At 36.5% G+C, this 23,432-nt stretch overlaps 1 protein-coding gene across 1 annotated transcript in view; it reads right to left on the bottom strand.

Moving 5' to 3' along the window:
- DCC (DCC netrin 1 receptor) overlaps positions 1–23,432 on the bottom strand; it is a 1,185,086-nt gene that overhangs the window by 121,874 nt on the left and 1,039,780 nt on the right. The window contains 3 exon segments of the mRNA XM_036823865.1: positions 11,285–11,392; positions 17,297–17,435; positions 23,018–23,250. Of these exon segments, the coding sequence (XP_036679760.1) occupies positions 11,285–11,392; positions 17,297–17,435; positions 23,018–23,250 (480 nt within the window).

Here is a 23,432-nt window from a genome sequence, read left to right as displayed (position 1 = left end):
CTCCATTCTTGTACCCAAAGAACCATATCTACTGAAAAGAAGACCCTGGCACTGGTAATATTGCTCTAGCTTTTATTATGTGCATGTCTTATCTCTTCAAAAGAATAAAAATATTCCTTTAGTTCAGGAGCTATATCTTATATTACTTCTTATTCTTCAAAGAAAACTAATAAAATAGTCTTCACACAATAGGTATTGAAACTCACTTATTGAATAAAATCCCCTAGCCTGTAAGCATATAAGTTTTAAATTCATGACATTTAATGAAATTGTTGAAGTTTTCATGGGCTGTTGTAAGTACATGATGAACTTGAAAGTTTGGATAAGTGTGCTCTCGTCCCAAGTCAGCTACACTTATTCCTGATTTTCTCCATTTACCAAATGAGAATATAGTATTTGCCTTCATGTAATTTTTTCTATGTGAAGAGTATTCACTGAAGCATTTAAAAGTGACAGTTCTGGCATCAGGTAAGTAAAGTTGAAAGTGCAGGTTCTGACTCCAAATTGTATTTGAGCAATTTCCTGAAATTTATTTTAAAAAGCCTGTCATTGGTTATAAATTTGAAAACTGAGTTGGAGAATAGAAACAAGAGTACATCACTCAAAACTCTAAAATCTAGCCTTAGAAAAACCATACAACTTCATTTGGATATGTGAGTTTGGCATGTTTTGAGGCTATTAAATCCATTGTTGAAGTCTCACCTTATAGATTTCCATCTAACCACATAGATTGGGACACATTTATAGGTTTCTCACTATCTTTCTGTATCTGTATGTTCATTCCTCTATGTCCAATTCCCTGTCATTCTCCATCCTTTCATCTTACATTTTTTCCACTTTATTTTTATCTCTTACCCACCACCCTGGCCAAATAATAAAGTATCAGTATTATATTCTGTCATAGGTTGTAAGATCTTTTGGGATTATTAATTTACCTGGGCATTCCTACATTGAAATACCATTTGTGTAAATACTTATAAAACGTAGCATCATACATATTTCATTTTGACGCTACTTATACAAATAGGTAGTTGTAATTCCAGAAGCAAAGTGTCAGAAAGTAGTCACCTCCACCTCTCTTCTCTCTTCTGTCCTTTTCCATACTTCCTCCCACTCATTGGTGATTCCCTTCAATGGATCAGGTAGGTGGATAATACTGGGAAGACCAAGATACATGATGTGGCCCCTCCCAGCAAGGAGCTCAGTCCAATGAGGGCTTCTCATCTTTAAAGAACTGATTCTGAAAATCGTATATATAGGTAGATATATAAAAAAGGAGGACCCGTTTTCTCCTTTTTATTGTGGTCAAAAATTTTAGGTTATGGATTCAGGGAGGCCTGACCTCAAATCATAGTGCTATCATTTACTAGCTTTGCAATCCTGAGCGACTTGAATAATCCAAGTATGTCTTAATTTTCTTATCTGAAAACAAGTTGCTGTGAGATAATGCATTTTAAAAACTTAATATATGAGTGTATTTCTATTACATTATCTTTTACGTAGTAACTACCTAGTAAATGCTAAGGCTTTTATTTATTTATTTATATTAATAAAGCTTAAGAAATGTCTTGTTTAGAACCTGGAACTACAGTTTCAAGTCAAACAATATATTTAATATCAATTTAATGATTATTCTGCTCAACAAATGTTTATTAATTATCTATTAAGTGTCAAAGATATTGTTACTGGGGAGAAAGCATTGAACAAAATCTGAACCCTGTTCTGCTGCTTTTAGCCTTGTACTATAAGCATTTAGATTTCTCTCATGATAATATGGAAAGGGGATGGACAGGAAGAAGTCAAGATGACTAAGTTTCCAACTTTTGCTGCTGGGTGAACTGTGGAGGCTTCTAAAAAGATGAGAGTAAGAATGTTTAGACACATGACTCCAGTATGAGTGCCCAACTGGGTTCACAATCCCAATGGGCTAACAACCTATTCCAGAATATAATAGTGCATTGTTTGGCCATTTGTGGTGGGTGATAGAGCAAAAAATGGAAGAATGGGAGAGAGGGGGATTGGGGAATAGAATGAGGTTACACTAAGACAGACAAGTGGAAATGTACAATATGAGGTAGGATGTGTGTATTTATAATTCCTTGGATGGAGACAGAGATTTCAGAGTCATAAGATCATGTTCACTGAAGCCCTGGCTATAGTGCAGATACTTTTTCAGAGAAAGTAATGAAGGGAATGAAAAGATCTGCGTTCTGGGATGTAACACTTATGGAACAGGTGGAAGAAAAGTATGCTTAGGAGACTGAGAAGTTATAGCCTGGAAGTGGGAAGAAAAGTGGTTAGGTGATTTTACAAAAGTCAAGAGAGAGGAGAATTTCAAGGAAGAGGAATTGGACTAGAGTATCGAATGACACAGAAAAAGAGGGTACAACCTTAGTCATTAGATCGTAATTGTTAAGGAAACAATCTCTGAGGCTCTAACTTCTTTTATCTGCACGGGTCCCCTATTTCAAATAATGTTAGATGTTGCATTTATTTAGATCAGTGTTTCACAAATCTAATTGTACGTTAAAATCCTTGGGGAGTTTTTTACAAAGTACCACTCTCAATCCCTCCTCAGATAAATTAAATCATAAATCAGTTGAGCATCATTGATTTGGACCAGTAGAATACTGATAAGAAGAGAAAAACGCAGTGTAATAGTTAAGAGTAGGAACCTGAGTTTTACATCCCAGCTCTGTTACTTCTTTTTTATTTGACTTTGGGAAAGTTATTTACACTGGAAGGCCCCCAACTCTTTATTTCAAAATGAAATAACAGGAATATATGATCGCTTATAATACAAAAGTGCTTAGCAGAATGCCAAGCATGTAGTAATGCTGAATTCATTTGAACCATTTTCTTCTGAAAATGTCAGTCTAAATTCCTAAGATGCCAGTTTATAATCAACGAATTTAGGCACTGGAGTTACCTGGAATCTCCTCTTTCATCCTCGTTTTGTTTAGAATCTTTTGAAATATATATATATATATATATGTATATATATATATATACACACACACATATATTTACATATACACATTTATAAATATATATATTCATAAATTGATGATCTGGTTCTGTGCAGAGTACATTAGTGAACCCTTGTCCTAGAATGATTCAACTGGGAATAATAATCACTAAATTATTTCAGTGCTCACCGGTATCAGGGACTTTTCTCAGTCCTTTATTATAACAATTCTACAAAAGAAGTTCTAAAGTAAGACCTCAGGGAAGTTAAATAACTTGCTCAGGCATCGCCGTCAGAAGCTTGGTTCGTAACCACCCTGCTCACCTGCTGTGCACATACAGGGATTAGGAAAACAAAGAAATACAAAGTAAGATGGGAAGTACATCCCTCCACTAGGCACACGTGTGCTCTGACACACTGGAAAGAACTCACATCTTCCTTTGTCCTTTCACAGAAACTGAGTTGGGAAAATCTGGGCCCTCAGCCTACAGTCCTGATATTTTGAATATTAGTTATCATCCTACGTTTTGAAGTGATTTGAATGAAAGAATCAAATATGCATAGAACAGAAGTTGTTTTTAGTGTTGTTTAAAGTTGTTTCAAGGGTTTTTAGTGTTTGCTCCCCGTGGAATTGAGTCAAAAATATCTCAACATGATAAACACAAATTGGTTTTAATAATGAAGCAGTCTTTAAAGGTGAAAAGTATTTCAGCCAAACTTTTTACTACGCCATTGTACAAGAATGGATTTTTAGTATTGAGAACTAGTGAACATACACCTCTAAATAAATGTGTGGACAACGATTTCTTATACATGCACTGTGACATGGGCAGACAGAATTTTATTGCTCATATTAATTGGCATTTCTTAATATGGAAGAGACTTCTACTTTTTCCAACTGAAAAGCAAATTAAGCTTTTTTTCAGAGTTGAAAACACATTCTGGGGCCCTGAACCAAGACGGCAGAGTAGAAGGATGTGCTCTCACTCCCTCTTGTGAGAACACCAGAATCACAACTAGCTGCTGGATAATCCTCGACAGGAAGACATTGGAACACAACCAAAAAAGATACCCAACATCCAAAGACAAAGGGGAAGCTACAATGAGATGGTAGGAGGGGCACAATCACAGTAAAATCAAATCCCATAACTGCTGGGTGGGTGACCTCAAAGACTGGAGAACACTTATACCACAGAAGTCCACCCACTGAGTGAAGGTTCTGAGCCCCAAGGCAGGCTTCCCAACCTGAGGGTCTGGCAAGGGGAGGAGGAATTCCTACAGAAACAGAACGTTGAAGGCTAGTGGGGATTTGACAAGCAAGACTTCGAGCAGGACTGGGAGAAACAGAGACTCCACTCTTGGAAGGCACACACAAAAGTAGTGTGTGCATCGGGACCCAGGGGAAGGAGCAGTGACCCAGACCTGAACCAGGAGACTGAACCAGACCTGGTTCAGTGTTGGAGGTTCTCCTGCAGAGGAGGATGGTGTCTGTGGCTCACCGTGGGGTCAAGGAAACTGGTAGCAGAAGTTCTGGGAAGTATTCCTTGGCGTTAGCTCTCCCAGGTCTGCCATTAGCCCCACCAAAGAGCCCAGGTAGGCTCCAGTGTTGGGTTGCCTCAGGAGAAACAACCAACAAGGAGGGAACCCAGCCCCACCCATCAGCAGTCAAGCAGATTATAGTTTTACTGAGCTCTGCCCACCAGAACAACAGTCAGCTCTACCCAGCACCAGTCCTTCCCATCAGGAAACCTGCACAAGCCTCTTAAATAGCCTCATCCACCAGAGGGCAGACAGCAGAAGCAAGAAGAACTACAATCCTGCAGCCTGGGGAACAAAAACCACATTCACAGAAAGACAGACAAGATGAAAAGGCAGAGGGCTATATACCAGATGAAGAAACAAGATAAAACCCCTGAAAAACAACTAAATGAAGTGGAGATAGGCAACCTTCCAGAAAAAGAATTCAGAATAATGATAGTGAAGATGATCCAGGACCTCGGAAAAAGAATGGAGGCAAAGATCGAGAAGATGGAAGAAATGTTTAACAAAGACCTAGAAGAATTAAAGAACAAACAAACAGAGATGAACAATACAATAACTGAATGAAAACTACACTAGAAGGAATCAATAGCAGAATAACTGAGGCAGAAGAACGGATACGTGACCTGGAAGACAGAATGGTGGAATTCACTGCTGCGGAACAGAATAAAGAAAAAAGAATGAAAAGAAATGAAGACAGCCTAAGATACATCTGGGACAACATTAAACGCAACAACATTCACATTATAGGGGTCACAGAAGGAGAAGAGAGAGAGAAAGGACCCGAGAAAATATTTGAAGAGATTATAGTCGAAAACTTCCTTAACATGGGAAAGGAAATAGCCACCCAAGTCCAGGAAGTGCAGAGAGTCCCATACAGGATAAACCCAAGGAGAAACAAGCTGAGACACATAGTAATCAAACTGGCAAAAATTAAAGACAAAGAAAAATTATTGAAAGCACCAAGGGAAAAGTGACAAATAATATACAAGGGAACTCCCATAAGGTTAACAGCTGATTTCTCAGCAGAAACTCTCCAAGGCAGAAGGGAGTGGCATGATATACTTAAAGTGATGAAAGGGAAAAAAACCTACAACCAATATTAATCTACCGGGCAAGGATTTCATTCAGATTCGATGGAGAAATCAAAAGCTTTACAGACAAACAAAAGCTAAGAGAATTCAGCACCACCAAACAGGCTCTACAACAAATGCTAAAGGAACATTTCTAAGTGGGAAACACAAGAGAAGAAAAGGACCTACAAAAACAAACCCAAAACAATTAAGAAAATGGTCATAGGAACATACATATCGATAATTACCTTAAACGTGAATGGATTAAATGCTCCAACCAAAAGACACAGGCTTGCTGAATGGATACAAAAACAAGACCCATATATATGCTGTCTACAAGAGACCCACTTCATACCCAGGGACACATACAGACTGAAAGTGAGGGGAAGGAAAAAGATATTCCATGCAAATGGAAATCAAAAGAAAGCTGGAGTAGCTATACTCATATCAGATAAAATAGACTTTAAAATAAAGAATGTTACAAGAGACAAGAAAGGACACTACATAATGATCAAGGGATCAATCCAAGAAGAAGATATAACAATTATAAATATATATGCACCCAACATAGGAGCATCTCAATACATAAGGCAACTGCTAACAGCTATAAAAGAGGAAATTGACAGTAACACAATCATAGTGGGGGACTTTAACACCTCACTTACACCAATGGACAGATCATCCAAAATGAAAATAAATAAGGAAACAGAAGCTTTAAATGACACAATAGACCAGATAGATTTAATTGATATTTGTAGGACATTCCATCCAAAAACAGCAGATTACACTTTCTTCTCAAGTGTGCATGGAACATTCTACAGGATAGATCACATCTTGGGTCACAAATCAAGCCTCAGTAAATTTAAGAAAATTGAAATCATATCAAGCATCTTTTCTGACCACAATGTTATGAGATTAGAAATCAATTACAGGGAAAAAACCGGAAAAAACACAAACACATGGAGGCTAAACAATACGTTACTAAATAACCAAGATATCACTGAAGAAATCAAAGAGGAAATCAAAAAATACCTAGAGACAAATGACAATGAAAACACGACAATCCAAAATCTATGGGATGCAGCAAAAGCAGTTCTAAGAGGGAAGTTTATAGCTATACAAGCCTAACTCAAGAAACAATAAAAATCTCAAATAAACTATCTAACCTTACACCTAAAGGAACTAGAGAAAGAAGAACAAACAAAACCCAAAGTTAGCAGAAGGAAAGAAATCATAAAGATCAGAGCAGAAATAAACAAAACAGAAACAAAGAAAACAATAACAAAGGTCAATAAAAGTAAAAGTCGGTTCTTTGAGAAGATAAAAAAAATTGATAAACCATTAGGCAGACTGCTCAAGAAAAGAGGGAGAAGACTCAAATCAATAAAATTAGAAATGAAAAAGGAGAAGTTACAACAGACACTGCAGAAATACAAAGCATCCTAAGAGACTACTGCAAGCAACTGTATGCCAATAAAATGGACAACCTGGAAGAAATGGACAAATTCTTAGAAAGGTATAACCTTCCAAGACTGAAGCAGGAAGAAATAGAAAATATGAACAGACCAATCACAAGTAATGAAATTGAAACTATGATTAAAAATCTTCCAAAAAACAAAAGTCCAGGACCAGATGGTTTCACAGGTGAATTCTATCAAACATTTAGAGAAGAGCTAACACCCATCCTTCTCAAACTCTTTCAAAAAATTGCAGAGGAAGGAGCACTCCCAAACTCATTCTATGAGGCCTCCATCACCCTGATACCAAAACCAGACAAATATACTACAAAAAAAGAAAATTACAGACCAATATCACTGATGACTATAGTTGCAAAAATCCTCAACAAAATGCTAGCAAACAGAATCCAACAACACATTAAAAGGATCATACAACGTGATCGAGTGGGATTTATCCCAGGGATGCAAGGATTCTTCAATATACGCAAATTAATTAATGTGATACACCATATTAACAAATTGAAGGAGAAAAACCATACGGTCATCTCAAAAGATGCAGAGAAAGCTTTCGACAAAATTCAACACCCATTTATGATAAAAACTCTCCAGAAAGTGGGCATAGAGGGAACCTACCTCAACATAATAAAGGCCATATACGACAAACCCACAGCAAACATCATTCTCAATGGTGAAAAACTGAAAGCATTTCCTCTAAGATCAGGAACAAGACAAGGATGTCTACTCTCACCACTATTATTCAACATAGTTCTGGAAGTCCTAGCCATGGCAATCAGAGAAGAAGAAGAAATAAAAGGAATACAAATTGGAAAAGAAGAAGTAATACTGTCACTGTTTGCAGATGACATGATACTATACATAGAGAATCCTAAAGATGCCACCAGAAAACTACTAGAGCTAATCAATGAATTTGGTAAAGTTGCAGGATACAAAATTAATACACAGAAATTTCTTGCATTCCTATACACTAATGATGAAAAATCTGAAAGAGAAATTAAGGAAACACTCCCATTTACCATTGCAACAAAAGAATAAAATACCTAGGAATAAACCTAACCAGGGAGACAAAATTCCTGTATGCAGAAAACTATATGACACTGATGAAAGAAATTAAAGATGATACCAACAGATGGAGCGATATACCATGTTCTTGGATTGGAAGAATCAATATGGTAAAAATGACTATATTACCCAAAGCAATCTACAGATTCAATGCAATCCCTATCAAATTACCAATGGCATTTTTTACAGAACTAGAAGAAAAAACCTTAAAATTTGTATGGAGACACAAAAGACCCTGAATAGCCAAAGCAGTCTTGAGGGAAAAAAACGGAGCTGGAGGAATCAGACTCCCTGACTTCAGACTATACTACAAAGTACAGTAATCAAGACAACATGGTACTGGCACAAAAACAGAAACATAGGTCAATGGAACAAGATAGAAAGCCCAGAGATAAACCCACGCACGTATGGTCAACTAATCTATGACAAAGGAGGCAAGGATATACAATGGAGAAAAGACAGTCTCTTCAATAAGTGGTGCTGGGAAAACTGGACAGCTACATGTAAAAGAATGAAATTAGAACACTCCCGAACACCATACACAAAAATAAACTCAAAATAGATTAGAGACCTAAATGTAAGACTGGACACTATAAAACTCTTAGAGGAAAACATAGGAAGAACACTCTTTGACATAAATCACTGCAAGATACTTTTTGATCCACCTCCTAGAGTAATGGAAATAAAAACAAAAATAAACAAATGGGACCTAATGAAGCTTGAAAGCTTTTGCACAGCAAAGGAAACCAAAAACAAGATGAAAAGACAACCTTCAGAATGGGAGAATATACTTGCAAATGAATCAACACACAAAGGATTAATCTCCAAAATATATAAACAGCTCATGCAGCTCAATATTAAAGAAACAAACATCCCAATCCAAAAATGGGCAGAAGACCTAAATAGACATTTCTCCAAAGAAGACATACAGATGGCCAAGAAACAAATGAAAAGCTGCTCAACATCACTAATTATTAGAGAAATGCAAATCAAAACTACAATGAGGTATCACCTGACACCAGTTAGAATGGGCATCATCAGAAAATCTACAAACAACAAATGCTGGAGAGGGTGTGTAGAAAAGGGAACCCTCTTGCACTGTTGGTGGGAATGTAAATTGATACAGCCACTATGGAGAACAGTATGGAAGTTCCTTATAAAACTAAAAATCGAATTACCATATGATCCAGCAATCCCACTACTGGGCATATACCCAGAGTAAACCTTAATTCAAAAAGACACAAGCACCCCAATGTTCATTGCAGCACTCTTTACAATAGCCAGGTTATGGAAGCAACCTAAATGCCCATCGACAGACGAATGGATAAAGAAGATGTGGTACATATATAGAATGGAATATTACTCAGCCATAAAAAGGAACTAAATTGGGTCATTTGTTGAGATGTGGATGGAACTAGAGACTGTCATACAGAGTGAAGTAAGTCAGAAGGAGAAAAACATATATCGCATATTAACGCATATATGTGGAACCTAGAAAAATGGTACAGATGAACCGGTTTGCAGGGCATAAATAGAGACACAGATGTAGAGAACAAACGTATGGACACCAAGGGGGGAAAGCAGCGGGGGTGCGGGTGGTGGTGTGATGAACTGGGAGATTGGGATTGACATGTATACACTGATGTGTATAAAATGCATGACTAATAAAAACCTGCTGTATAAAAAAATAAATAAAATTAAATTAAAAAATTAAAAAAAAAGAAAACACATTCTATTGTTCACATAGACCATGTGATGAAATTTATTTAAATAAAGTGGAAAATTGGGTAGTATATGACTTATTTTATCCTTTACCACAAAATATATTTGTTTCTATCAGAACTTGTTTTTATTTAGACAATTTCTATTCTGTTTTTTTCTTCTTAAACTTATCTGTTGATTTACCATATGCTTATAAATATGTTTATAACATAAGAAAAGCCATCATGTAAACAAAGCAAAATCTACAAAAGTACTGAAACAGAACCAATGATAATAGATCATAACACTAAGGGGAAGAAAAAATTATAATGAGCCACCCTCAGTTTTAAAAAGCCTGGCAGAGTGACAACTGAGTATATAAGATTTGGGAGAGATTTTATGTCTCTCTTCTTTTTCCATATTTGTTCAGCTCAAATGGAAATTCTGTTTGTTATTGTAGTAAGAGCAATTTACTAGAGAAAACAAGTCTTCAACTTAAATTTAAACCACATTTGGAATTTTCACATTATCCTTTCATTCTGTAAAATTCAAAAAGTAACTCACATAAAGTAAGTGTGCCATCTGAACTGTTATTTCCAAGCTTATCTCTGTATCACAGAATGACTGAATTGCTTTGTTAATTTATAATAATGCTATCCACTTCTGGTATGCAAGAAAAAGAAGAAACAGGAGTGACTCTTACATGCGCCTAACCCAATGGTTCAAGTTAATTAGACTATAATGTGCACATTTTTAGTTATACAATATTCTTCATAATAATTATATGCTATGGAGACATCTATTAAAAGCCTAAAGTGATGATTTAAATGCAAAATCTCTGATAGAACTCCATTATATTTTTCATACTAAATTAACATTACAGGCTTCTAATGGATGCTTTAATTAGGCATCAATGTTATCAGAAATATTTGGCAAAATAAAATCTTTCACTGTGAAATATTCATTAAGTTCAATTTCCGTCAGTCAATATCAAGTGTTTTCTGAACCTTATGATTTAAGTAAGAAGCTAAAAGCTAAGTGAGAAACTAAAAACCCTCAGACAAACCTCCTTCCTATGTTGCCTATAAAAATACACAGTCATTAAGCGTCTTTTGTATTTTATAACTGCCAAACAACTGGCTTCTTTTTAGTCATTTAGGCTCAGAGGCATTCCATTATAAGGTTATCCTAATGCTGCACAGAATCAAAAGCAAAAGGTCTATACTAAGTGGAATGCACATCTTTCAGGAAGCAACACAAATGAAATGTGTTTGTGTGTGTATTTGTAGGCTCCATTAGAAGAATTCCAAGGTCAGAGGGGGCAAGAAGAGACAATCAGAAAGGGTCAGGAGTCAACTGAGATGCTGGGACAGAAAACTAATACATAAAAGGCATGAGCAGTGCACAGGAGGTAAGCAATCACAGGACAAGCGGAGCAGCACAGGAAATAAAGCTGAGGTGCCTACCGGTAATTTTTCCATTGGCTTCCAAGGGAGGCTGCCAGCTCACAATGACAGTGCGAGGCTTCCCTTCTCGAGTAATGACTGTCAAATCCTTGGGAGCAGAGGTCGGGGCTGTGAGATGAAACAGAAACATGGTCTTGTCATTGGATGTGAAAGAAAACAGGCATTTATGGGACTTCTAATCATGATGTTGACACTCAGAATCTATCACACAGTATATCATGCTTATTTTACCATGTACAACTTATTTTAGGTATTTGAATTAAACAAGTAAACAAAGATACAGAAATTAATGTTTTTCCATGGAAGTTAACTGACATTCAAAGGTGTGAATATAGAGAGGAGAACAGAATATGTGTGAATGTAGAGAAAAGTATAACTGGTATTTTCAAGTGAGCGACGCACTAAAAATGTAAGAACCATTATAAGAACAAAAAAAAATGGACACATACTTAGTGAGATTGATGGCTACATGTCTCCAAGAGACAAAATTCTGTTACAACTGTAGGATTTATATATAAATGAAAATTCACCTAATTTTATTTTTCCTTAAAAGACAAAAAGGGCTTCCCTGGTGGCACAGTGGTTGAGAATCTGCCTGCTAATGCAGGGGTCACGGGTTCGAGCCCTGGTCTGGGAAGATCCCACATGCCATGGAGCAACTAGGCCCGTGAGCCACAATTACTGAGCCTGCGGGTCTGGAGCCTGTGCTCCGCAACAAGAGAGGCCGCGATAATGAGAGGCCCGTGCACCGCGATGAAGAGTGGCCCCCACTTGCCACAACTAGAGAAAGCCCTCGCACAGAAATGAAGACCCAACACAGCGATAAATAAATAAATACATAAATAAATACATGTAAAAAAAAAAAAAGACCAAAAAAAATAAAGAAAGAATTTACATGCAGGTCACAACATCTTGCTTAGGTGACATACTAGGTATCTCCCAACAAGAAGGCAAAGAAATATTTGAAAACAGAGGAAATAGAATCTATGAGGGTCTTAGTATCAACCTGGTAGGAAGTAAAGATGGCAAGAAATGCTGTCTTGCTTAGAGCTACTTTTCACACATGTTGTTTGAGGGAAACAGAATTTGTCACCCCCAAATATGCCTCTTTGGCATAAGAATTAAGCTGATTATTTTTAAGAAACAACAGACAGAGGAAAAGTTCTGAAAACCGAGTAGAAGTTACTCTTTCATAAAAGGGAAATTTATACGTTTATAAGGGTATCTCCCTCTTTGTGCCAGGAAGAGGAGGATTACAAGGAGGCAGAGACTTAAATGTACGTAACAACCGTGCCCTTGTTTATTGTGATTTGCCTGAAAACTTCCCATTACTGGCTTCCCACCCTCCAACGCCTTTTGTCTTTAGCTGGAGATGGTATTGAAAGTGGTGGCCATTTTAGGGAATTACTGTTTTCCTGGGTATCTCTCATATATACAAGAGGTATACTTATTATCAAACTTCTGTTTGTTTTTCTCCTGTTAATCTGTTTCTTATTACAGGGGGGCTCAACCAAGAACCTGGAAGGATAAAAGGACTTTTCTTCCCCTAAATTGTGCTCAACAAAAATTTAAATATACTTCAAAGGCGGCAGCAAACTGGCCAAGCTCGTCCAGTATCTTTCAGGTTTCCTTTGACCTGCTTTCTCACTCGCTATGCTTTGAAATGCAGTCAGTTTTCCTTCTAGGCAGCTCACAATGTCCAAGCCTACTATACATACCCTTTTTCAATTACCCCAAATTTGACATATGCAATGTCAGAATGTCTTTAAGTTCCAAGCTTGGGTTCTGGAGGAATTTCCTGATCTCTGCACAGGTGTATTTGTATATTACAAATAGGTAAAACTTGGTGCTAATTTTGAATTCCTCTTCACTCTTATAATTCTCTTCGGCTCTTCTGTTGACTGTAACAGCGCAGAATCTGAGCATTATCAACACTCTATTTCCAGCTTCTCTTCCTAAGAGAATTCCAAATAGAGGGACATCAAACATTCCCATCTATCATACCATTTGATTTCCAATGCCCTGATTCTCCAAGCCACTAGGATACCAGGTTAACCAAAGTTTCACCGAATTTTAATATCCTGATAAAATACTTAATATACTTAACTTTTTTTTTTTAAAGAGGGAGGAGGAGAAGGAAGAAGGAAAAGCAGAAGGAAGAGAAGGATGAGGAGAAGAAAACGTCTAGTGTAGTAGACCCTTGAGTAAAGAGACTGTATATTAAACATAGTTTAATATGTATTTTAGGGCTTCCCTGGTGGCGCAGTGGTTGAGAGTCTGCCTGCCAATGCAGGGGACACGGGTTTGAGCCCTGGTCTGGAAGGATCCCACATGCAGCGGAGCAAATGGGCCCGTGAGCCACAACTACTGAGCCTGCGCGTTTGGAGCCTGTGCTCCGCAACAAGAGAGGCCGCGACGGTGAGAGGCCCGCGCACCGCGATGAGGAGTGGCCCCCGCTTGCGGCAACTGGAGAAGGCCCTTGCGCAGAAACGAAGACCCAACACAGCCAAAAATAAATAAATAAATAAATAAAAATAAATTAAAAAATAAAGAAGGAAGCATTGCCTTGGATGACCATGTATTTCAGTTTAATATATATATATATATATATATATATATTTTAATGAAAAGAAAGAAAGGACATTATTGCAAAAAAGATTTGTAATAGCAAAATACCAGAGACGCAATGCTACTTTAAAGAAGGGTTAGTTTTATAAAGAGCTCATTCAAGATATTTTCTAAGCCACAGATAGGAAGGTAATATATAGCCACAAATTAGAATATTATACCAAACATAATAAGAAAATTTCCAATTTTGTAAGTAATTAAAGATCTGTCTTTCTAACTAGTCAGAATAGTCTGTTTTTTCTTAACTGTGTTAAAATTAAAATTGATGCTTATTTAGCAAACAGATGATGATGATTAGATTGCTTCACTGACTCTATGTTGATATTCAAAAAATATAAAATGACTCCAGCTTTAGCAAAATAATACATTGAAGAGCTGGTTATTTTTCAAAAACAAAACAAAACAAAAAAACCCGAAAACAACCTAATGACTAATCTATTTCAGGTGCTGAGCAAATTTTTCTTTTTCCTCAAGCCATGTGACTGTTGGTAAATAGAGATTCTGGTATTGGAATCAATGTCTTAGATGTTTAGGATTATCATATTAATTGTATACTATTCCCTCATATTTACTTATTTTTTTATTTTTAAAAAAATTTTGGATATTTATAGTGGCCCTAACAAGTTCAGTGATCCTCTAAGTCAAGCAGAAGGAGGTCTTACGGTCTGCTCTTCTTCAATCTCGTGGGTTCTCCTGAAATAATCTTTTATAACTTCTTACCTGTCCTCATTGAATTAAATGATATTAATAACAATAAATAATAAATACCAGGCCCTGCAGGATTTATACTGTATTTTCTTATACACTCTCATGTCCCTATGCTGTCCATGAAAACTATGCTCCAGTCACTCTGAACCATTCATAAGCGTCTCTTTAAGACATCTTTCTGATACTTGCTTGTGTATTTTTGTGCATGCTGCTTCCTTCCTTTGGAAGGCCCTGGAATGGATACCTGACGATCCACCCAGGCCACAGCTCCGTCATTATTTCATTTGTGAAATCTTCCCTGACTTCTCCAGACAGAATTTATACTTGGATCTATGTGCTCTGATTCCAACTTGGCCAAAATTCTATGATTGTATTTTTCATGTTACTTCAAGGTTGTATTTTTAAAATATTTGTCTTATGTATTAGATTATAATTCTCTCCAAGATAAAGGCTGTATTCTCTTTACCTTTTATACCAAGTACCTATCTCAGGACCTGACAATTAAAGTGAACCTTATTGGAAACCCGTAATCGGTATCTCAGACAACTGGACCCGCACTGCCCTCTGGTTTGTCTGTTTCTCAAAGGATTTTTCCCATGCTTCAGTTTCTTTGTTAAGTGTATGAGTGGATGGTAACATTCAAGATTTAGAAGATTTCCAGCCCTGGAAATCGTATTGGGCATTTGTTTTTAGACCGCTCAACACCCCATTCCCTCCTTCATTTAGAGAGAACACTTGGATTTTTCCTTTGGGAACAAGCTCTCCTCTGTGTCACATGAGCTGGGTAGCAACATCAAATAGAAATTTCATGGCCTTCATCTCACTCTCTTTAGCTGTGTGATTCTCTCTTCTGGGAAACTGAATGTTGATACAAGAAAGGAAAACACATGGGTCAAACCACTGTGACTGTAACACCTTGAAGGGAGAGTCCTAGAGTTCCTCATCTCTAAAGCCTGGGAATACTGCTGCTTCTTGTCCCCTCTCCAAGACTTCATTATTTCAGCTGTCCTTCCAATTATTTTTATTTTATTTCAATTAACTAGAGTAAAATTAGGGATTCATCACCTGGACAGAATGAAGTGTTTCATTTCAAGAATCTGTCAGCTGCCATTACCTTTATTATGAGTAATTTCAGCACAAGTGCATAACAACGCAGCCCCATAGAGTCTTTGCGTTATTATGGAATTAGAAGCAAACGCTAGAGTTATTTCACTTCATTTCCTTCTCCCAGTTATAAAACCTGCAGATACTTGTGAATTACTTCTTGCTTCTCATCATCGCCCAGGGATCTTATCCACATGCTATTTACACCTCTGTCCAGGTCATTTTCTGTTTTGACAATCACTCTTCCTCCTAGCCACATTTCTAAAAGTTAGTATCTTTTTGTCAGCAATGGGTCTCACCCCTGACATCCCTACAAGGCTAGGCAGTTGAGGAGAAATCAATAGGGTGCATTTATCAAGTCAGACGTTGGTGTGCATTTATGTTTATGACAGGGAAAAATGAATGAGGAAATTACTACTCCTCTTTCACTCAGGGAAGACCAAATGCCTTACTGGTTTTCATTTAACTCTTTTCATCTCCTCTTAAGTTAACAAGAAAGAGCAGAGCCTTTATTCTCCCCATAGTTCATAACTCATTCAGCTTGTCTTATTCTTCCTAAGAAGCTAAGAACATTGACATCCAGGGCAGAATTCTAGGAGAATGATTTAATATATATAAACATGTAAAATAGAAGAAGAAGGTATTGAAATTAAATTAAACAACTAGAAAAAAAATTTCTTATAGAAAGAAGTACCCTCAAATTGTAAAAATATTCACAATGAACTTAGAGTTAAGGTAGTAGCCTGAAATAAAAATTAGAACTGCCATGCCATTGGGCAAATTCTAATGGATAAAGAAATTCAGCTTACCCAGATAAAAGTTTTACTGGCATATTTTTTTAAAATTTGGAAACATGTGGTACAGTTTATCCCCACATATGATGTAATGCCATGAAAGCAATCAAAAAGTAAGTTAAACCCTTTTTTCTCCGGATGTTGTATTTCTGGGAACTATAAATGCCAAGTGCACTGCATGTCTGCTAAGGTTATAAACTCAACATTTATGACCCATAGTAAACGTGACTGGTAAAATTTACAGTGAATTGCATTTACTCTCGACTTGAACTATTGCAAAACGCATGAAAGTTTTCCATTGTGTTGTCTTATTTCCAAACAGTGAACATGACCCCCCAGAAACTTCTTCCCACTGTCAGCTGAAGTTATTTAGGGTAAGCATCCATGAGACTACAGTTGTAATGCAATGTTTCATTTTGTATCTAATTTCTTTCCAAAAAAGTAAATACCTACTATGTCTGTTGATCAAAGACACGCATGCTTTGGACAGAGTAAAATGCCTTTGCTTAAATGTATTGAAAAGAAGATTTATATTCAGGTCTCCTAAATTAACGTACAGATTAAAACCAGATCACTTAATCCACTGGGGACTCATTTTCTTCTTATCTAGAGTGGGGAGGATAATATTAGATATAAAAATGCTATGAATGATTTTATATAAAATCAGGTATAATTTAGACATCATGGTGGACACAGGTTCCAACTTCCTTGGTACCTGGAAAACACCACTACCAAATATCAAGAGTAGAAATTTCGAAGCCAGTCTTTCTTCACATACCTGCTTCATATGTGGTGGCATGTGCTGTCATACTCCATGTGCTGGACCTTCTGTTTTTTGTTACCATGACCGAGAACTCATACATTGTGTTTGGTTTGAGGCCTGTTGCTGTGTAACTCAGAGATGTTGTGTCTTCTGACTAAACAAGTGGGAAATAAGAAAAGAGAAAAATAAATGAACTCTATCAACTTGGTAAATCAAGGCACATAAGAAGACTATCAAAAGCCAACAAAAAAGGAATTTATTTCCAAACAGCGGAAGACCTAGGACACAGCACTGACTTTATTTCCTTTCTGTACCAGTTTACACTGGCTGATTGTACATCTAAAACCTAATCAATAAAATCAGGTGTTATGTTGTTAAAAGGGCCAGATAGCTGATAAATTTTCCCAAGTGAGGCAATAACCACAGAGACAGGACCAATTCCACTTCCTCCTGTCAGTTCCATTTTTAAGGTTATCTGCACTGACTTCGATTTCAATTTATTTCTAATAATCAAAGTCTTTTTTTCAGAGGCTCTAATGTTTTATGTATTTTACATAGATGGTTATGATTATTGTCCACTGGTAATAAAATGAATTTTTAGAGCTCTACTGTTTATGATTTTTAAAAAAACTCTTTATGATACAAACTTTTAGTAATTCCAGAATCTGTATAGCTGTTATAAAGAAAATGGACAAAAGCAATATTGTGTCGTGTGCTTTTCTTTCTTTGTGCACAGGTCACGTTAAATATACATTGAAGTATGGTCATTGGAGCAGATGATCAGGAAGAGAACAATAAATTGGATAAATATTAAATGATTACATTAGTGATAATATTTTTGGTCTTCTGAACACATTCTTTGTCTTTTAAACAACAGGTTAAGGATATTTTAGTAGAAAGTAAATTGTCTGTCTTTATTGCTTACTCAAAAGATCAAAATTATTTGGGAATAAAGACCAGACCTACTAAAGAATGGACTTGAGGATATGGGGAGGGGGAGGGGTAAGATGTGACAGGGTGAGAGAGTTTCATGGACATATATACACTACCAAATGTAAAATAGATAGCTAGTGGGAAGCCGCCGCATAGCACAGGGAGATCAGCTCAGTGCTTTGTGACCACCTAGAGGGGTGGGATAGGGAGGGTGGGAGGGAGGCGCAAGAGGGAGGAGATATGGGAACATATGTATATGTATAACTGATTCACTTAGTTATAAAGCAGAAACTAACACACCATTGTAAAGCAATTATACTTCAATAAAGATGCTAAAAAAAAAAAAAGATCAAAATTGTAATGAAGAAAAAGGTTAATCTCCCAGGTTAATGGGTATTTTCCATATCATCAGGCAAATTTAAAAACTATTTATGCCTATTATAAATATCAATTTATGCTTTTTATTTAGATCTTGATCATCTTCCAAGGTTAAATATTTACTTTTACTTTTAAATTTATTACATTTGTTATATATCTATGTCTAGGAAAATCAAGGAAAACTTTTTGTCTCCACCTATGTCATACCTATCTCCTCCCTTAGGTATTCTAGTGTGGTATATCTTTTTTATTCTACTATGAATCCTTCTTAGATTATAGCTATGGAAATCCTACATTTCATTATAAAATCAAATAAATATTTAACGGTTCTAATAACATTTCGATGATGCACCCATCCATTCTATTTAAGTGATGACCTCATAAACATTTATCAGAAGCTCTTCTTAAAAATAGCTGTAAAAATGTGTGCCCTAAATAAATGTAAAAATACTTGGTAGACTAAGATGGAACCCCATCAAATAAAACACGAAACGGGCAGCTCGTATCTGATAGGCTGATATATAACTTCGAATCTTTACCTCCTTCCCTGTCATGAATACCTCTAAGTCTTAGAAATGGAAATAAGGGGAGGAATGGGGTAATGAGAAATATTTCAGCTAGGCGGGAAGACCACACTTTGATAAAACTAGTCTCTTTGAGCATAGACACAACTGGCATTTGGGAGGCAACTAAGCAATACTGTCCTTTGTATTTCTTAAATTCTTATATGCCTTGTTTGTATTCTTGAATGATACACTTGCATTCTATAAATGCCATTAATTCACTGAGTTTTCTTAGGAACTTTATGAGAACTTACTATTCAACATAAATCATTAGCCTAGAAGTATTGATACTTCGGAAAATCATGGCTGTATGTGTGTGTGTGAGGGGGGGCAGAATACCTAGGCACTACCTCTCTGAGCCTCAGCTTCCTCATCTATAAAATGGAAATAACTGTAGCAATGACCTTACAGTGCTACTTAAAGTGTGAAATAAGTCAAGTAAAGCATAGTATGTGGCCCAGAGTAAGTACTAAATAAATGTTAGCTACAATTTTTTATGCATTGTCTAGTGTGAGATATGGGCACTCTATATGTGTGGTGTATACACACACACACACACACATATATTTACAGCATATTGATAAATTCTCCATTGAATTGTAAACATCTTGAAGGCTGAGACTGAGTCTTGCACAACTTTCTGTCTCCTGTAATATCCATGCTAGTATCTGGTAAGCACTAGTCAATAGTCAATGAATGTATTTTGAATGGAAAGTCATATAAAACATCAAATGATGAATCACTTTAGTAGAAAATAAATTATAGAAAATTTCTCCATTTGATAAGGAAGGTCAATATAGAGTTTTGAACAATCAAAATATGAATGTCTGGATTATGGCTTGATGTGGGACTGAAGTAGAAGGGTACTCCTGGGGGGAGAGGCCTGGATAAAGCCATCAGCTTATCTGAGTTCCAGCTCTAGTTTCATGAGGAATTTTGTCAAGTTATACAACCTACCCAAGTCTTCATAAAGATCTCTACATGCCTACTTAGCTATGCAGAATCTTACTTATTCTTTTTATATTGATAGTATATCAATATCCCAACCGCATGGATAAGAAAAAAGGAGATTAAACAAGTTAAGTCACATGACAGGACACAGGAAAGCCAACTCTAGAGCCCATTTATTTGACTCCATGTATGTATTTTTCCCCCATTACCTTGTGTTGCTCTGCCTAGCTTCTAAAGCTTAGTGGGGAAGGAGATGAAGTAATAGATATGACAGTGGTTTGAAAAGTTCAAAATGCAAAACCAAAGTAATCTATTACTATTATCTGTAAAATTTAAATTTAATGTATGTCTTTCTAGTAGACCAGATATGCTCTACATTTTTCCTTGCTATCCAGCTTACCTAACTCTTTCCTCTAACCCTGCTTCTCAGGGTGTGGGTGTAGAGTGTGTATGTGTGAGAAGAGGGGTCGAACGTTAGTAATGGAAAGCCTTATTAGGTCAGGGAAGATGATGGGGAGAGAAACAGTTAAAATATTTCTTTCAATTCTCATACTCAATCCAGAAGAGAAAACAGCCTCTCCTTACAGAGGATAGCTTTTGGTTGGGTCTCACACTGTAGGCATGCTTTATGAGACTCAATAATCCTGTGTCTGTTCTATTGACTCTTCAACTGAAAAAAAAATGCCTCCAGAAATTTTGAAACTCAAATCATTCTGCAGAGAACAATCATTGTCCTTCAGAACATTTCACGTACTGGCAAGGTACCCACAGCCACTCTATGAAATGAATGTATCCACAAAGTACAGCAACCATGAGCATAACATTTTTAAAGTCGTCTTTTAAAAGCAAACTTAGAACTGAGTAATCTGTATATAAAGAGAGTTTTTAAAAAATGCTCTCATGTGTTTCATCAGTTGTCTTATCTGATAATGTTATCCTTATAGTTCTGCTGAGTCTTAAATCTGATACTGTAAGGAGATAGATAGGATACTTAGAGTATATTTTATATCAATGATACTATTTGGACGTGCCTGGAGAGTTTCTCCTAGTACCTGACCTAGCAGGGAGGCAGAACCAAAGAAAACTGTTTTTTAAATGGTTTCAACTAAAAACTGATTTACTAAGAAATGTGAATTTTACGCTACTTAAAGGTTGAATGAAACTAGAAGCAGATCCAGCATGGCTACAGGAGAAAAGAGGCAGACTTACAAAATTATTGGTGGGATTTTCCTTTAATCTGGGCTCTTTAGAGTTAGAAATTTCCAAAGGATGTTTTCATCCCCCCAAATCACCACTGGCTTGAGGCTGGATTAAGCAAGACAGCAGATTAGTGGAAAGAACATTGGATAAAGTATTGGGAGATCCAGATTCTCCCTGAAATCCACCCCAGTAGAGTGGTAAAGAGAAGGGATATAAGGGGAGTATGAAGATTGTGGAGTGCCCGGGTTGAACTACTGGTTCCTTTGTTGTTGGGTAACATTTATGCTCTTTTTCTTCTTCCAGTTTTATTGAGATATAATCGACATACAGAACTGTGTAAGTTTAAGGTGCACAACATAATGATTTGACTTACATACATCATAAAATGATTACCACTAAACTATAAGTTTAGTGAATGCCCATCATTTCATATAGATACAAAATTAAATAAACAGAAAAAATATTTTTTTTCCTTGTGATTAGAACTCTTAGGATTTATCCTCTTAACAACTTTCATATATAACATACATCAGTGTTAATTATATTTATCATGTTGTACATTACATCCCTAGTACTTACTTATTCTTATAACCGGAAGTTTGTACCTTTTGACTGCCTTCATCCAATTCGCCCTCTCCCCGCTCCCGCTTTAGGCTCTTATCTCTAAAGCTACATTCTCCACCCCAAATAATCATCCTGTGAATATTTTAAATGTGTTTTAATATAGTACCTCACTTGAATAACTTATGAATTCTTTGAAGTAAACCTATGGAGCTGAATGTATTATGCATTCCAAAATTATAAGTAACCATTTTAAGTATGTGAAGTAACAGCTAAAGCATGTTAAACTGCCTCTATGATCTGGCATAGTTCTAAGTAAATGGTAGGTGGTTAATAATTACTTGTTGATCTCATTTTATTCTACATTTGTGTATTGTTTATATACACTACTAGCATGTGGTAGGCTTAGGAGGTAACAAAATCGTTCCAGTATATAAATAACCGTTTGTTGGAGTTGCTGAGGCTGGCTGATAGAGATTTGAAGGTAGTCATGACAGTGTCTCAAATATGTATCTCTAAGGAGCTCTTAGGGGGGTTGTGAGATGAGTCAGTGATAGGACAACAATAAGGGAGTTGGTCTAATTCATATTAATTAAAGGGGAGTGTGCATTGTGGATTTTCTTGACCACCTGCGGGTGTTTCAAGGCTAAATGAGGAAGTAGATGTTAATGGCTTAGAGTGTGTTCACCATCTAAGGATGGTGTAAAAAAAATCATCATGTATTCCTTTTCATATTCACTATAAGATGGGTCTCTCTAACATTAATAGGGGTGCCTCTGGCGTAAATCTAGATTCCAAATGAAAAGAAAAACACCAAAATCTGTCCTAAAAATGAATGTAGAGCTCTGCTATTTTCCAAAGAAAATGGCATTCCCTTGTACAAAATCACATTATTTATACAAACCCAACATCTGGTGGAATTCGAATAACATTTTGCAGCTCTTGACATTTTTCTACCTTGCCTTAGAATTGTTTCCTAAGACACAATAATTCCCAAGCCAATTTTAGATACTGAGTTCTTAAAATGCTTTGTTTTCCATTTCACGTCACTGCAGCAAAATGACTCATGACAGTCCAGGATGCATTTAAAACAATGTATTATACAAATGACAGTTCATGTGAAATTTCATACTATCAATTCGAACTTCACCTTGTATTTCGCATTCGCAGAAAAGCTGGTCCTCCACCGGACAGTGTAAAGTCGCACTTCGGACGTTTTTTGGTTCTTAGGGACAGAGTTGTCTGCCCAGCTGACCCTCACAGCATCGTGGGTAAGAGCCACAGCCTGTACACCTACTGGTGGGAGCATGGGGGTGGAGACATCTGGGACCGAGGTGGGGAAATCATCAAGCAAAGGATAATAATCAACTGGGTCAGTGGGATCTGGGTTTAAAAACCCGCCAAATGAAACAAACAAATAAATACATAAATAAAAGAGTTAAAAAAATAAACATCAGTGGCAACACATCACAATGAGTTAAATGCATGGCAATAATGATGAAAGGGAACATGAGAAGAACAGAAAAAAATACAATTAATTCAATCGGAAAACTCATTAGAAACAG

Source organism: Balaenoptera musculus, chromosome 14 (assembly GCF_009873245.2).
Source record: "Balaenoptera musculus isolate JJ_BM4_2016_0621 chromosome 14, mBalMus1.pri.v3, whole genome shotgun sequence".
NCBI lineage: Eukaryota > Metazoa > Chordata > Mammalia > Artiodactyla > Balaenopteridae > Balaenoptera > Balaenoptera musculus.
The sequence above is the reverse complement of the archived record's forward strand: the minus strand, read 5'-3'. Positions and strand labels throughout refer to the sequence as shown.